Here is a 14,950-nt window from a genome sequence, read left to right as displayed (position 1 = left end):
AAAACTATTATTTTATATATATAGATTTACAACACCTTTGTACAGGTTAAAAATGCAAAAATATTGTACAGAAAGACATAAGAAAGACACAGATAGGGTTTTTCCCCACATTTTCATCAGAATTTCTGGAGGGTGTGATACCTTTTGAAGCATAGTCCCTGGTTGCTTCTCATAGGTTTTGCACAAGTGAACCGTTATTCAACTGCCCAATGCAACTTTTCTATTGCAGCAAACCTTGCAGTCCTTCTACTGTGACTACTGTGACCATATAGACTGCTTCTGAAGTGGAGTGTTTTTCTGAATGTTTAGTTTTGCATGTTCGTTAGTCTCATTCGTAATGGAGGTTAGTAGCTGCTCTGTAAAAATAATTGCCAGCACTGTAATTCTGTTACAGGTCTATTGCCATGGCTTACAAATCCACTTACTGGCCTAACAGGGAATTTAGGCAGGCCTACACGTCCTGTAGTCCAGGATGTCAAAGCAGTATGAGAATTTTTTACATGCCGGTGAGGTCCGGGTCACGGCAACACACTATCACCTCCCCAAACATTACATGCATTGCTGTCATTATTATCACTCAGATCACTTTCTGAAACATCACTTTCATCACTTGCCTCGAAAAGTTCATCACTTTCATGGACACTGTTCGTAAATTCAGTCAAAATTGTCACCAATATTTCATCCTACGTCAAGCCGAGCGCCGCAATTTTCCCCCGATCGCTTTCCATTGAGCATATACATCACCATGGAAACAGAGTAACATTGTCTTTGCATTCTACAATAAGTTGCCTGAAATTCGTTCTCATAGTGCCCAGAAGATAGCAGCACTCATTGAATAATAGATAAGTCATAATGTACTCCACAGAGTAGATATGCGACGCAAAACCGTGTAATAGATAAGAATGTAATAGATACTATTACCGTGTGTCGACCAGAGCTCGACACATGAGTGTTAGCAATGATCGGCGGCTGTTGACCTGTTGTCGACACGCGAGCGGAAAGAGTTAATGCCATTTTTTTTTAAATGTCAAGAAAGAGAGAAGAATTCATTAAAAAATTAGCCCATCAGATATACAGAAAACAAACACAGTTATTGCTCAGGGAAAAAAAAATTTAAAAAAAAGAATTAGTCACCTCTCCTTGTGGCTTGCTGCTCAGCTCCAACTAGGAGTCCCCAGATATGAAAGACTCTGATATCCAGCAGAGGTTGTGGAAAATCTCGTAACTGAAATTTCCACTCCTTGCAGCTGGCGGTAACTGAACGACACCACAGAGTAGAGAACTCCAGACCTTCCTCAGGCCACGGGCTACAGAGACAAAATAGACTTGAAGAATTAGAATTAAAATTTCAACCTCAACATAACTCATTTATTTATACAGACAGACTTATAACAGTCATGAAACAAACTTAAAGTTACAAGTGAAAATGTTTACATAGTCTTCCTCACACATACATGAACATGCGACTGCTGAACAGAAATGTACCAAGCCTCTATAATAAATTAATATCAATGACAATGAAGGGGATGTGGATATATTTTTATTTTGTTGTGCGTTTCATTTTTTAAATTACAATTTGTTTTATGTCACACTGACACAGGTAGGTCTTATGGCGATGAGGAGTTAGGAAAGGGCGAGGAGTGGGAAGGAAGTCAAATAAATATTAAAGTTTATTGAGTGGGAAGGAAGCGACCATGGTCTCAATTATGGTGTGAATATGGGAAACCATGGAACACCACCTTCAGGGCCACAAACGGTGGTGTTAGAACTCACTACTAGGCAAATGCAATGTTACACGTACAGGTTTCTGGCAAGGATAGGGTAGGAATGGGATAGCACTGCTAAATTAAATACTGTGGTATTAATTAATTAAGTAATTAATTAATGTAATTAAATGTGCTAGCCCCGTGGTGTAGGGGTAGCGTGACTGCCTCTTACCCGGAGGCCCTGGGTTTGATTCCCGGCCAGGTCAGGGAATTTTACCTGGATCTGAGGGCTGGTTCGAGGTTCACTCAGCCTATTTGATTAGAATTGAGAAGCTATCTGACGGTGAGATAGCGGCCCCGGTCTAGAAAGCCAACAATAACGGCCGAGAAGATTCGTCATGCTGACCACACGACACCTCGTAATGCGCAGGCCCTCGGGCTGAGCAGCGGTTGCCTGGTAGACCAAGGCCCTTCAAGGCTGTTGTGCCATGGGGTTGGTTGGTTAGTTGGTTGGTTAGTTAGTTTGTTAATTAAATAAATGTCTCTTGTGAGAATAGGAAATCACAGAAAACCATCTTCAAGGCTGCTGAAGGTGGAGTTTGAAATCACCATTTCTTGAGTGTAAGCTTACAGCTATACCTGTACCGCAGAGCCAACTTGCTCGGTAGAGATACAGTATATTTCTATTCCCAAAGAGCATTATTTAATATCTTTCACAGGATATTTATTGATGAAGTGAAAATGAACATTTACAGAATGATTTCTAGTAATTTAAATTTAAGATAACATTACCAATTGATGAACCTCTACTGCCTGATGACTGATAAAGAAGGGATGGTTGTTTGCTGTTCTTGACAGCCAGTGGTTCTTGAGACACTCTGGAGAGGGTTTCCAATTCAATTTAAGTTAAAGCCATGGTACCTGATTGTTGTATTTTTAAAGAACTCAAAGTTATCCAACAGTTGTAGGAAAAGAACTTTCGGAATTTACAAAATTGATATGGAGGGACAGTAACATTATAATGACTACCGAACATGTTTAAAAAACTGCACCATATTTAAGAGTGAAACTTTTAGGCTGTGCATGTGCAAAATGATACAAATATTTCCCCTGAATAAGATTCCTCTAGATATTAATTTTTCCACGGCAGGTAACTGTAACACCAGGTTCCACTGTATATAAATACTGTACATACATACGTTACATGTTCAATGTTACGCCTCTGTAAGAGAAACTAAGCATCTATACAATCCTTTAATTGCATCTAGCATTATGGCCTTTCCTGAATACAAATCTATCTTAAAATATTGTAATAGATAGACAGATAGGTAGATAGATAGATAGATAGATAGATAGATAGATAATGTTGAGCCGGGAGATCGTATGTTCGAATCCCACTGTCGGCAACCCTGAAGATGGTTTTCCGTGGTTTCCCATTTTCACACCAGGCAAATGCTGGGGCTGTACCTTAATTAAGGCCACGGCCGCTTCCTTCCAACTCCTAGGCCTTTCCTATCCCATTGTCGCCATAAGACCTCTCTGTGTCGGTGCGACGTAAAGCCCGTAGCAAAAAAAAAATAATAATAATTAGCCTTTATTGGTGGCGAAGTTAGGGCTCAAGGCCCTCTCTTACACTTAACCACTAGAGGAGTATACATGTACATAACTTATACAGTACTTACAAATACAAATAAAACAAATAATATTAATAGCAAAAACAATAGTAATAATATTAAAAATGACGATACAAGAATGCTTAATTTTAAAATACACAAAGTAAAATACACTTATGTGATGTAACTGCAATAATCCGTTCATTCATCCCATTCATTCTTTCATTCACTCAACAATTATCCAGCAAGTCAGCAGGATCTACTCAACAAATACTCGTGGCACGCCACGCGGCATGTCTAACTACCATCACCATGGTTTCCCTCTGGCTTTCTTATCCTTTATGGTTTATTCATTTTTCTTCTAGGCAATTCACCCTTTTACCAATCCAATCAACAGTATTCAGGAGACGGTGGGGTTCGAACCCCACCGTTGGCAGCCCTGAAGATGGTTTTCCGTGGTTTCCCTTTTCCACATCAGGCAAATGCTGGGGCTGTACCTTAATTAAGGTCACGGCCACTTCCTTCCCATTCCTAGACCTTTCCTGTCCCATTGTTGCCATAAAACCTATCTGTGTCGGTGGGACGTAAAGCAAATAGCAATCCAATCAAATTCCATTGTCATCTAAGTTGATTCATAGAATACAGTTCAGACAGTGTGTTAGCTCTTAACTGGATCTACAGTACATCTCCTCATTACAGATACTCTCCTGCCTTTTCATACAAGTTAACTCCAGTTTATGAATACGAAATCTTGAGTCTATCGAGTTCTTGCCCTTGTCCACCTAAACAGGTCTAGAAACTGAGTGATGTACGGATGGTTTCGCCTGTGAATGCATTTACTTCTTGTAGAATATCGTAGAATTAAGATAGCAGTTTAATATGAATGTGTACCAAGTGATAATTCTCGACAAGCTTTACAGCACACTGTAGTAGCATCATACAGATGCTCAGCCTTAAAAGAAAAGCTGTTAAATGCAAAAAAGTATGTGCATTTCATCTCGGCTACTCTGATGTTAACTGCATATTACCGTATTTCCTTGTGTATTAGACCCCCCCCCCCAGCTTCTCGAGATGAAGAAAATGAAAAAAATTAATCTTGCTTACAAGACCCCCCCAACGTAATTTGTCAGAGAAGAACAACCATTTTGCTTCGAAGCGGGTTAAGTTCAGATATGACATCGTATAAATTTGTGAATAGTTTCATCCATATGACCCATGCAATGAAAACACGCGTCGAAGTCATGCGCTATATCTGCGTTTCGTAGTTAAGCTCTGATGGAAGTTGCACAAATTGGTGAATAGTTCCATGTACAACCCGCGCATTGCAAGCATGCATTGGCCATGCTATATGTCTGTGTTGTGTAGTTAAGAATGTCCGCCAGCGTAATAGTTAGCACAATTAGCAGCCGTTCTCGTGAGTCTGAGTTCGATTCCTGGTACCGTACTGCCAGAGATTTATGAATGGCAGGAAGGTTGATATGCGGTAAAAATGGTATATATAACTTGCCTCCACTGGGGGCGTGTCTAAAAAGAGCTGCACCACCTCGGGATGATTAAACGAGTTTACTTTAGATTGAGAAATATTCAAGGTTGTTGCTATTAATATAGCAGGTGAGATTATTAACAAAGTGATTGTTTAATATCTCTTAACACGGGCTAATTTAGGTTTTTTGTGGAGAGAAGTACGTTTAAAACATGATAAAAACTACCCAATCAGAACGATTGTTTTACTCGCCAACATACCTAACAAATAATAATAATAATAATAATAATAATAATAATAATAATAATAATAATATTTGTACCGGGCGGTACACCTCTACGACGCAAGTTCAAATCTTGCGCCAATTGAAACTTCTCTACTGGAGAAACCTGGAACTTTACCACCGAACTAACTCTACTGGTTATCAGAAGATGTCACTGTGTGTTTTTGATTTGCTTTTGTTTCTCATTGATCAAAAAGTGTGGACTTTCTCTAACAGATGTCTCTACCAAAAACTATGGTAATACACTCTGGTGCAATGGAATGAACTCTCTTGAAGAAATTTTGTATTCATAAGTTTGGTCTTTACTAAATTTTGTTCTGTGGTTTGTGGGTTGGTAATATTACCCCTTTCTTTCTGCCTGTTTTGAATTTAACCAATCAGTAATTTCTGTAATTAATTTTCCTCCAATCATAGCTTTCTTCTTCAAATTTCCATGTGTAATTCATAGTCTACCAATAAATATTGAGGGGGTGTGTCTACTCATTCTTAAAAGGTCTCGAATTTTCCACGAGGGTATAAAAATTGCTGATTTTCTTGTTCCGGGCCACTCGTATAACATCTAACTCTGTGTGTGAATATGTAGCAGGGGGCGGGAAGCGCCTCGTTCTTCAGACAGCAGTTCTTCAACAAGGTAATGGCCTTTTAACATCTTTATTTCTTGCTAGCTAAGCAGTCTAACTCTCGAGGAGGGTTCGAAACCTTTAATATGTAACCCATCTCTTTACAATGTAAATTCCTTTTCAGTCTAGGTAAAAACTACAAATCTCTTTTCTTGTAAAGCGGGGATAGAGAGTGCTTTACCCTCTTGAGCTCCCCTCCATTTTGAAATTGAGGTGACTATGTTTTCATAACCGTTTCTTCTCTCATACGAGTCACCTCCCTAGCTTGGGATTAGCCCCTGTGTATCGGCCTAGAGCCATTTAGGTTTTAAAATGTGTATGTAGGAGTGCAAGTTCACGCCTCCAGTCCTTTCTGTACTTTGGGCCAGTAACTTAAACTGATGTTTTGCTTTCTTCATGCGAAGGCCCTGTAGGTTGGGTATTAAATACCCCTGTTTCTTTGTGTGCCTTGAGGGCAGATAAAAGTGAAGTTTTTTGTGGCCTTTAATAGGCTTGTAAAATTGAGAGCAGGTCCGCTCTATCTGGTATTATTAAGCGGGAGCAAGAGCTCCATGTAATTAAGGCTTTTCTGCCCTTTGGTAAATTGTGGTTGTGAGCTGAGAGCTCAGATATTATACTTGGGGCTCGAAGTCCAGATCTCGTAATAATCCCCTTACACTTGTGATTTCTTTGTACCTGATTTTGGCTTGTTGTTGACTTGTTACTTGTTGAGTTTTGAAAGTCTATTTGAAAATTGTTAAGTTTTGAAAATATAACCTTTATTGAAAATTTAATTCATCTTTCGGACTTGTAGTTAGACCCATTCCAGCCCGCACCTTCTTTCACCTCTGACTTCCACGGATAACTCTGTAATAATAATAATAATAATAATAATAATAATAATAATAATAATAATAATAATAATAATGCCCTGGCCAGTCAGCTCACACGGGAGTCTGGTTCTGAACTGAGTAGGAGCTGGACATAACCCTGTGTGAGACATTGGGCGGGGGGCCTCAACCTCAACACCGCACATCCCATATGGCTGAGAGGGGATGTTCCTGTAAATATACAGGACAAGTGTGAATAAGGCATTGCCAAATAATACACCCGCGGATGAACTGAGGCAATGAAGATGGCCAATGATTTTGAAGGCACAGAAGGATAAACTGTCCCAATGGTTGATAAAGCAGGGAAACTGTCTTCAGTCAACAAATCTGTTTGTGTCTGTACCTGCATCGGGCGGCGAATTGGTCGGTGTCTGCTCCCCATGTGATGGGTGACCGTTTTCTATCTCTCAGGCTAACAACCTAAGCAGTATTAGAAGTCCTGAGGAAATTCAGACACATCAAACCCATTTTAATCAAAATGGTAGAACATGGAGGAAACAAAACAAAGGAAAACTACCCCAGGTGGTTATAAGGATAGCCTTCAATTCACTGCCATAAACCAAGGTGGTATAAGAGGGCCATCGGAGTCTGGGGAGTCATCTCCGTCATGCTCAGTATCTCAATTCAAACAAAAGAAAATAAGTTACATAACGACTTTCAACACCAATTCACTCAGAAGGATAGGGAAGTTGAAAGAGATCACCGACCTCATGACTCAACAACAGATATTAATAATGGCAGTTCAAAAAACTTGGTTTGGATACGAAGATTCCTTTGAGTCAGAGGGATACCGAATATTAAAAGGCAAACCAGGGAAGAAAATTTTCAAAGGCACCAACATGCTAGGAACAGGATTTATTGCATCAAAGAAGATAATCTACTCATCTCTGTCCTTCCGAAGTACCAACAAAAGATAAACTATCATCAATGCCCATGCTCCAGTAAATAAAGATAATTACAGAAGTCCTGCAGCTGTGGAACAATTTTGGGAAGACCTTCAATCAACAATTCATAGAATTCCCTATCACCATACCCTCATTTTAATGGGCGATTTCAACACACAAATAGGTAGAGAAAAGAAGGATTCTGATATAGTTCACTAGTACCCAGCCCATAATGGTAAGCATCTGATAGATACTTGCAGAAGGTTTTAGTTGAGAATGAAATCAACGTGGTTCAAACACCTTCCAAGGAAACACAAGACATGGAAGACACGAGGTTCACGTTTAGAAGAATACCGAATTGATCACGTAGCCATTTCATACAAATCTGATAAAGAGATTTGGAATGTAAAGGAACTCAGGAACACGAAAGTGGACTCTGATCACTACATCTCCAAAGTGAAACTAAACTTTATCACCAGAAACCATGAAATTAACCAGAAAAAAAAAGCACAGAAACCCATCCCAAAATATGATACAGTAAAAGTCAAAGACCACACAACTTTCAAAGAACACTTAAGCTAACGCATCGGAAAGTCACCTCCTGAATCCTAGGAACAGCTGAAAGCAGCAGTAATCTCAACCGCACAGGAAACAATCCCTCACAAGAAGAAATATCAACATCCATGGTGGAAACAAGAATGTGAGGACACCATTAAAGGGAGACAAAAAGCGTGGGAAAGGTGGAACAAAACCAAAAGTCAACAAGATTGGCTCTACTTCCTTGAAATAAGAAAGCAAACTACCAAAGTCATCTGAAAGACAAAAAGGACCTTTGATAAAGATACCCTTGAATCCATCGAACAAGACTTCAAAAAGAATACAAGAAATTTCCACAAAACTTTCAAAAAAAAAGCACCCAGAAATATGAGTCGCCAATGCTTAGCTTCAAAGACCCAGAAGGTAGAAAAGGTATAACTGATCAAGAAAATAGAGATCTTAGCAAGATACCTTGAAGAACTACTAAACTGTAAACCACCACAGGAACAACTACCCTTCAACAAGCCTGAAAATATCAAACTAGATGCTCCAATACCATCAAGAGGCATTATGCAGACTAAGGAACAGTATAAAAATTTTGTAATCACATTTACTGACTTTAAGAAAGCTTACAATTCTGTTGATAGAGTGGTTCTATTCAATATCCTGCAAAAACTTGGGCTTGATCATAAGACATTAAACATTGTCAAGTGCACCCTAACGAACACCCTATCTAAAGTCAAGTTCAGAGGAAAAAATTCTGATCCTTTTGAGATTAAAACAGGAGTAAGTCAGGGAGATGGAATCTCACCCATATTGTTTAATTGTGTATTAGAAATAATAATCCGAGAATGGAGGAAAACACTCCCTGAAACAGCTCCAAGAGTAATAAACAGGAAACTCAAAATCAATAACCGAGTGGATTGTATCGCTTTCGCGGATGATGTAGCTATACTAGCAGATTTGACTGAAACAGCAACAGACCAGATAAAAAGAATTCAATCCATAGCCGCCAAGACTGTACTTCAGTTGTCTTGCAAGAAAACAGTGTTCATGAAAAATGACAAATCTGCACCAGAATACCTTCTTCCCTGCAACAGGGTCCATAAAGTCAGAGAATTTATATATTTGGGGGAATGGATCAGTGAAGCTCAAGACCAAAAAAGCATCTGAAGAAAGGATTAGGAAACTGGATATTGCATACAACCAATACAGAAAAGTTTACCAGGAGAAATCCACATCCATCATGGCAAAATTAAGACACACTAACACTGTAATCAGATCTGAGGTCCTCAATGCAGCTGAAAACCTAATCATCAAAGGAACAAAACGCATACAGAAACTAGAGGTCAGGGAAAGAACTATCTTGAGAAAGATCTTAGGTCGGGAACGAAACTATTTTTAAAAGGTTAGAAAAAGATGGGACCTTGAATGCTCTCAATTGCAGCGCATGGCTGACAAGATGGCAGTGAAGATGACGTCACTTGGAATGACACGCCAGTAGCAGGGAAGTTGGCGGCGCAAGACGATAATTCAAATGAAAGTAGTGGTCACGTTTACTCAGTTTTACTTGTGGTAGGCCTACTACTCAACTGACAGGGACAAATGACTGGCTATTAAGTTATTTTGTATCAATATTGCATAATATAATACGATACCCTTGTCCCTTTTCTCTACGGGATTGAGTATTAAGCGAGACAAATCTTCGTAGTGAGTTTTTCCTGATGTCAACCTCAACAGAGGAATTAATGAGATCATAGTGTCCACAGAAATGTTCTTTCAAGTTTCCCTGACTTTCCCTGACCTACTAAGAAAAATTTCCCTGACTCATGAAAACTGAGTGGCAAGTTAACTCGCCAAACAGCATGTTTTACAAGGAAAAAAAAGGAAATTCCAGCCTCCACCATTTCCATAGCTGGCATAATTTTCTCTCCACTTCCTTTTTTCAATTATTTATGGGAAAACAATTACATTGATGGGCACTTTATATATATATATATAGGGGAAACAAATTGTTTAAAGGTAACGTGTAGACCTAACATATACCTTATCTTATAATTTCCAAGGGATAAAGTACAACTAACTGATAGGGTAATTCAAATATGAAAATAAAATTATTTTACCACAGCATTCTAATACTATTTCATGTGGATTTAAAGCACTCTTGAGATCAAAAGTAATTAACTTGTGTTTCTAATATAGGCAAATATCATGAATTCCAATTAGTCTAGTGGCTGGTTTCACCAGGCTTCGTTTATGAATTTGACGACTGTTTAACTTTGAACGTTTATCGTCCATTTTTTCGTTTCTTCAATGTCTGTCTACTTTGACGATCGTCAAATGCACCGTCAATTTTGACGCGCCGATTTTTTACCTTCAAACATGACGATTCATTTAAAATGGTGTGTCTGTGTTGTAAACACTGCAGTGTTCAGTAGTAGCTGAAAATTACAGATCTTTTAAAGTGTTTTAAGCGTTTTGGCATTCTACAGGAAGTGTTAAAGCACTTCACAGAACGTTATTTAGAAGATCATGAACGTGAGAGAGAATTTTGATGCTGAATTACTGTATACAGAATTATTGGAAAATCTGGGACCTGAATGTGCAATTCCTGACCGTAATGATCATTTCTTCTCAATGGATGACTTCCATTTTGTAACTAGGTACAGACTTTCCACGAGAGTAGTACTGAAACTTTTAGAGCAAATTGAAAATAGAGTGGAATATCCTACTAATAGAAACCGTCCGTTAACACCGATACAACTACTTTTAACTCTACGTTTTTATGCTACTGGTTCTTTTCAATTGGTACTAGCAGATGTGAATAGTGTATCTAAATCAACAATTTGTCGCTATATTAGGAAAGTTTCTGAAGCAATTGGTTCCTTGAGACCACTGTACGTGAATTTTCCTGAAGGTGATGAACCTCGTTCAGTTATTTGCGATTTTTATATGATAAGCAACTTCCCTGGAGTAATAAGTGCCATCGACTGTACACATATACCTATACTGTCTCCTGGTGGACATAATGCAGAAGTTTTCAGTAACAGAAAGTCCTATTTCTCAATTAATGTACAGACTATTTATGGTGCTAATTTACTAATAAGGAATATCGTTGCTAGATGGCCTGGATTGGTTCATGACAGTTTTATTTTTGATAATTCTGAAATAAGAATGAAATTTGAGACGGGAAGAAATCAGGACGGACTCCTAGGGGATAATGGATATCGACTTACACATTTTCTTCTTACGCCATTCTTAAATCCACGAAATCAAGGCGAGGAAAACTACAACAGAGCCCATCTTAAGACAAGAAACACTGTTGAATGACAATATGGAGTATGGAAAAGGATATTTCCAGCCTTATCACTGGGTTTAAAAACAACAGTAACATCATCTTTGTCTGTCATAGTGGCTACCGCTGTGCTACATAATATTGCTATGCGAACAAAGGAAGATGAACCCCCTGGAAGATGAAGTACTCCATCATTACCAAGAAGAAAAAAGACGACTTAACAGGAATTATTTAGTCTTTGAGGAAATTAATGTAGGCCTACCTGGCTTAGCTGATCAAGATGGTCCTCCAGTTGTTAATCGGAACAGAACCATTGAAACCATTTCCGTTAAGACACTGCTTTAAAAGTGGAATAAATTTAAAACACACGAGTTCTATATCACTAATATTATATAAACAAGCACACACTTTGTTTTCTATAGCACACAATAGGCAATATTTAATGTGACTGTATGTTTGTTACTAATAGGTCATTGGTTGGTTAATGTTACTTAAATTTATAGGTTAATAAATTTGTATATTATTATTATTATTATTATTATTATTATTATTATTATTATTATTATTATTATTATTATTAAATTTAGTCTATTGTTTCCTCAAATAAAAGGAAAGTTTTGCCTCTAGCACTGCACTTCTCAGTTTTTCATTTTCTTGCTTAATTTTTTCAGTTCCTTTTTTCATGTGTATTAAGGCTAGTTCTTCGTTAAGCCTTAATTGCAGCATCTAATTCTTGCTTGCAAAGATCCCTTCTTGATTCTGACAATTCAATAACTTTTTCACGAGCTTTCAATGCTTCTGATTTTTTTTGTCTCCTTAAAAGAAGGCCGGTTTCTTGATGCCCACAATATCTTGCCCCCGCTAGTTGAATGGTGAAAGGTATGGATTGTATTCGGGACCGTTTCTTCACTGGTAGGGATAAGGATCTCAGTACTTGGTTCTTCTTCAAACGTCACCAGTACATTGCATGGTTCAATAGTGTTACTACTGGATGCGGTTAGGCCTATGTATGCAGAATCGCTATCCAAGTTGTTGGGAAGAGGCTCTACTTGGCCCCTGATTATTTCTATCAATTGTGATGATGTTTGGTGTAATGAAGGGATTACAGCAACTTTTAGTTGGCTTTTAGTGCCGGGAGTGTCCGAGGACATGTTCGTCTCGCCAGGTACAGGTCTTTTGATTTGACGCCCTAGGTGACCTGCACGTCATGATGAAGATGAAATAATGATGAAGACGACACATATACCCAGCCCTCATGCCAGCGAAATTAACCAATGATGGTTAAAATTCCCGACCCTACCAGGAATCGAACCTGGGACCCCTGCGGCCAAAGGCCAGCATGCTAACCATTTAGCCATGGAGCCAGACTCCACCTCCTGTTTTAAACATATTCACCTTATCCTGGCATCTTTTTTTGCTTAACCCTTCTTTTGAAGTTGTCATAAAACATTTTCAATTGTTTTACTGACCTCTTACAAACAAATTCATGAGAATTAAAAGAATTTGCAAGTTCTATCCAGGCTTTCTCTTTATCACGCAACATAATGCCATCAGTTTTCTTGTTTTCGATTGTCTCTTTCCTTTCGGCAAAAAGACTCACGAACAAACTCTTCTCGTCTTCATAGAATTTGGATCCACACTTCTTTGATGAAATATTATTATCTTCCATTTTTGAGACCACTCTTATAACAGAAAATTAAATTACAAAACAAGTCTATTTTAAACCACAGCTCAGTACTTCAATTATTAATCGAGAAACGGCAATCAGAACGTACGATAAAACTCGACGTGTCGCGTTATAACGTCGTCTCGAAATGTGAGATCGTGTCAAAATAAACGGAGCGCATATTCCAGCTCACTAGTGATGATGAAATGTAAAAGGTTTTAACGACGCGTCAAAAAGAAACGGGTCGTCATTTTTTACAGACGTCAAGCATATTTGGACGAAGCTTGATGAAACCGGCGGTAGGTCTATATTCAAAACAGTTTTCAAATTTGAAGACCAATCAGTCATAGGCACCACAAGTTTCTGACTCTGAAATGTTCAGAGGAAAGGTTCAACATCTGGCAAAATACTCCTAAAAGCAATTTTTTTTTTTCCCTTACGTAGTGGATTCATCATGGCTTCTCTATATTTTAAGAGCTTGATCAACACAGCATCCATTTTCCTACAATCTTATTACAGTGAACTTGTACGGAAATGCGGTGCTTGTTGTTATATCTATATATTTAGCACGTCGAGCAGGGCTATCTTTAGAAACATTGTGCAGAGATCTGAAAAAATGAAGAAGGTCCCAGTCAATTTTGGAGATCTCAGTTTTCATGGTTCTGTTCACTGTTTGCAAACTGGATATGCCTATATCAAGAAAAGATTTGGCCTCTGGGTTTAGAACTTGCAAATGATTTTCAAGTTTTTTTAATAAAACTGAGGTTAACATTCAGCCCATCCATTGAGACTTGCAAAATATTGCCTAATAGTAAGGACAGTCCATGTAAAAAAAAAAAACCCATGTAATAAGTGATCCACAGTTGCCCTGCCTAAAAATACACTATTCCAATACCTTGTTGCAATTTTTGAAGACTTACATCCCTAAATCTTTCAGACATATCCATTTGTCCTCTTTGGGCAAATTTGTCTAATGATTCATCAAAACAAACAATGTAGTCAAAGCACTGTTTTAAGTAATTTTGCAATCTTTCTTTAAAATATGGGGCTAATCCGTTATTTATAACATAGGAAGCCTTAGTGTTGCCTATAGTAAAGTTTCGAGCAATTTTACTGTCTGGGAACATTGTTTCGAATGCTGCGGAGGTTTTATCAAAAGAGTTGAGAAACATCTTTCCAGTGACAACCTGGAGAACCCACATGGCTTCAGCCGATATAACATCATCTTTGTTCACACTGCAAGTCTTTAAACTCCTTTGACTTGTTCCTGGCACTGCTAATTCCTTTGTAGCTGTGGATGTAGTGCTAACTATTGGCTGTGTATCTTCAAGTGGAGATGGAGTAGAGGTATTCTTTGCTAAGAAAGACATTGTTGGCTGGGAAGACTGAACTTTCGTGTATTTTATATGTGTAGGTCCTTTAGCATAAGAAGTGACTGCTTGTGTGGCCATATTACTAAGTTTGAATGATTTACAACACACTTTACAATACGCTGAAGTTGCATCATTTACCAATATGTCCAACCAACCACTTGGTTCGGGAAACACTTTACTGATTGCAAGAAATCAGCTTCATTTCCCGTATCAAATCCTATTTACAATGAATCAATAACAGGAAATTTCCGCATTTTTGATACTTATATTTGCATTAAGTAAATCAATCAATCATACACAGTACATATTTCATTCCATTTGGAACATCCTCAGCTGTATTACAATGCTTAGGTGAAATTACAAAGTATTTATCTTCTTAAGAACAACTTAATAAGTACCTTGTTTTACTTAAAATCTATGTGAATTTAAAAACTGAAATAAATTAAAATCAATGTGGATGGTTGCATGGGGTGGTGAAATGGGAGGGAAATGGATTTACTTATTTTAGCCTATTATAAAACTATATCTGTTCATTGGAATAGATGTTATAAAAAAAGTTTTTGCTTCCAGCACTTTTCACTATGATATATGATATTCTGCTTGTCTACTAATAAAATTTTA

At 38.0% G+C, this 14,950-nt stretch overlaps 1 protein-coding gene across 1 annotated transcript in view; it reads right to left on the bottom strand.

The window, feature by feature from the left end:
- The window catches only part of hob (hobbit), a 460,559-nt gene that overhangs the window by 242,774 nt on the left and 202,835 nt on the right, over positions 1-14,950 (bottom strand). Inside the window, exon 18 of the mRNA XM_067142110.2 lies at positions 1,135-1,307. Coding sequence (XP_066998211.2) covers positions 1,135-1,307 — 173 coding nt within the window. The remainder of the gene's footprint in view (positions 1-1,134; positions 1,308-14,950) is intronic.

Source organism: Anabrus simplex, chromosome 2 (assembly GCF_040414725.1).
Source record: "Anabrus simplex isolate iqAnaSimp1 chromosome 2, ASM4041472v1, whole genome shotgun sequence".
NCBI lineage: Eukaryota > Metazoa > Arthropoda > Insecta > Orthoptera > Tettigoniidae > Anabrus > Anabrus simplex.
Note: the sequence above shows the minus strand (reverse complement) of the source record. Positions and strands in the feature narration are given on the sequence as shown.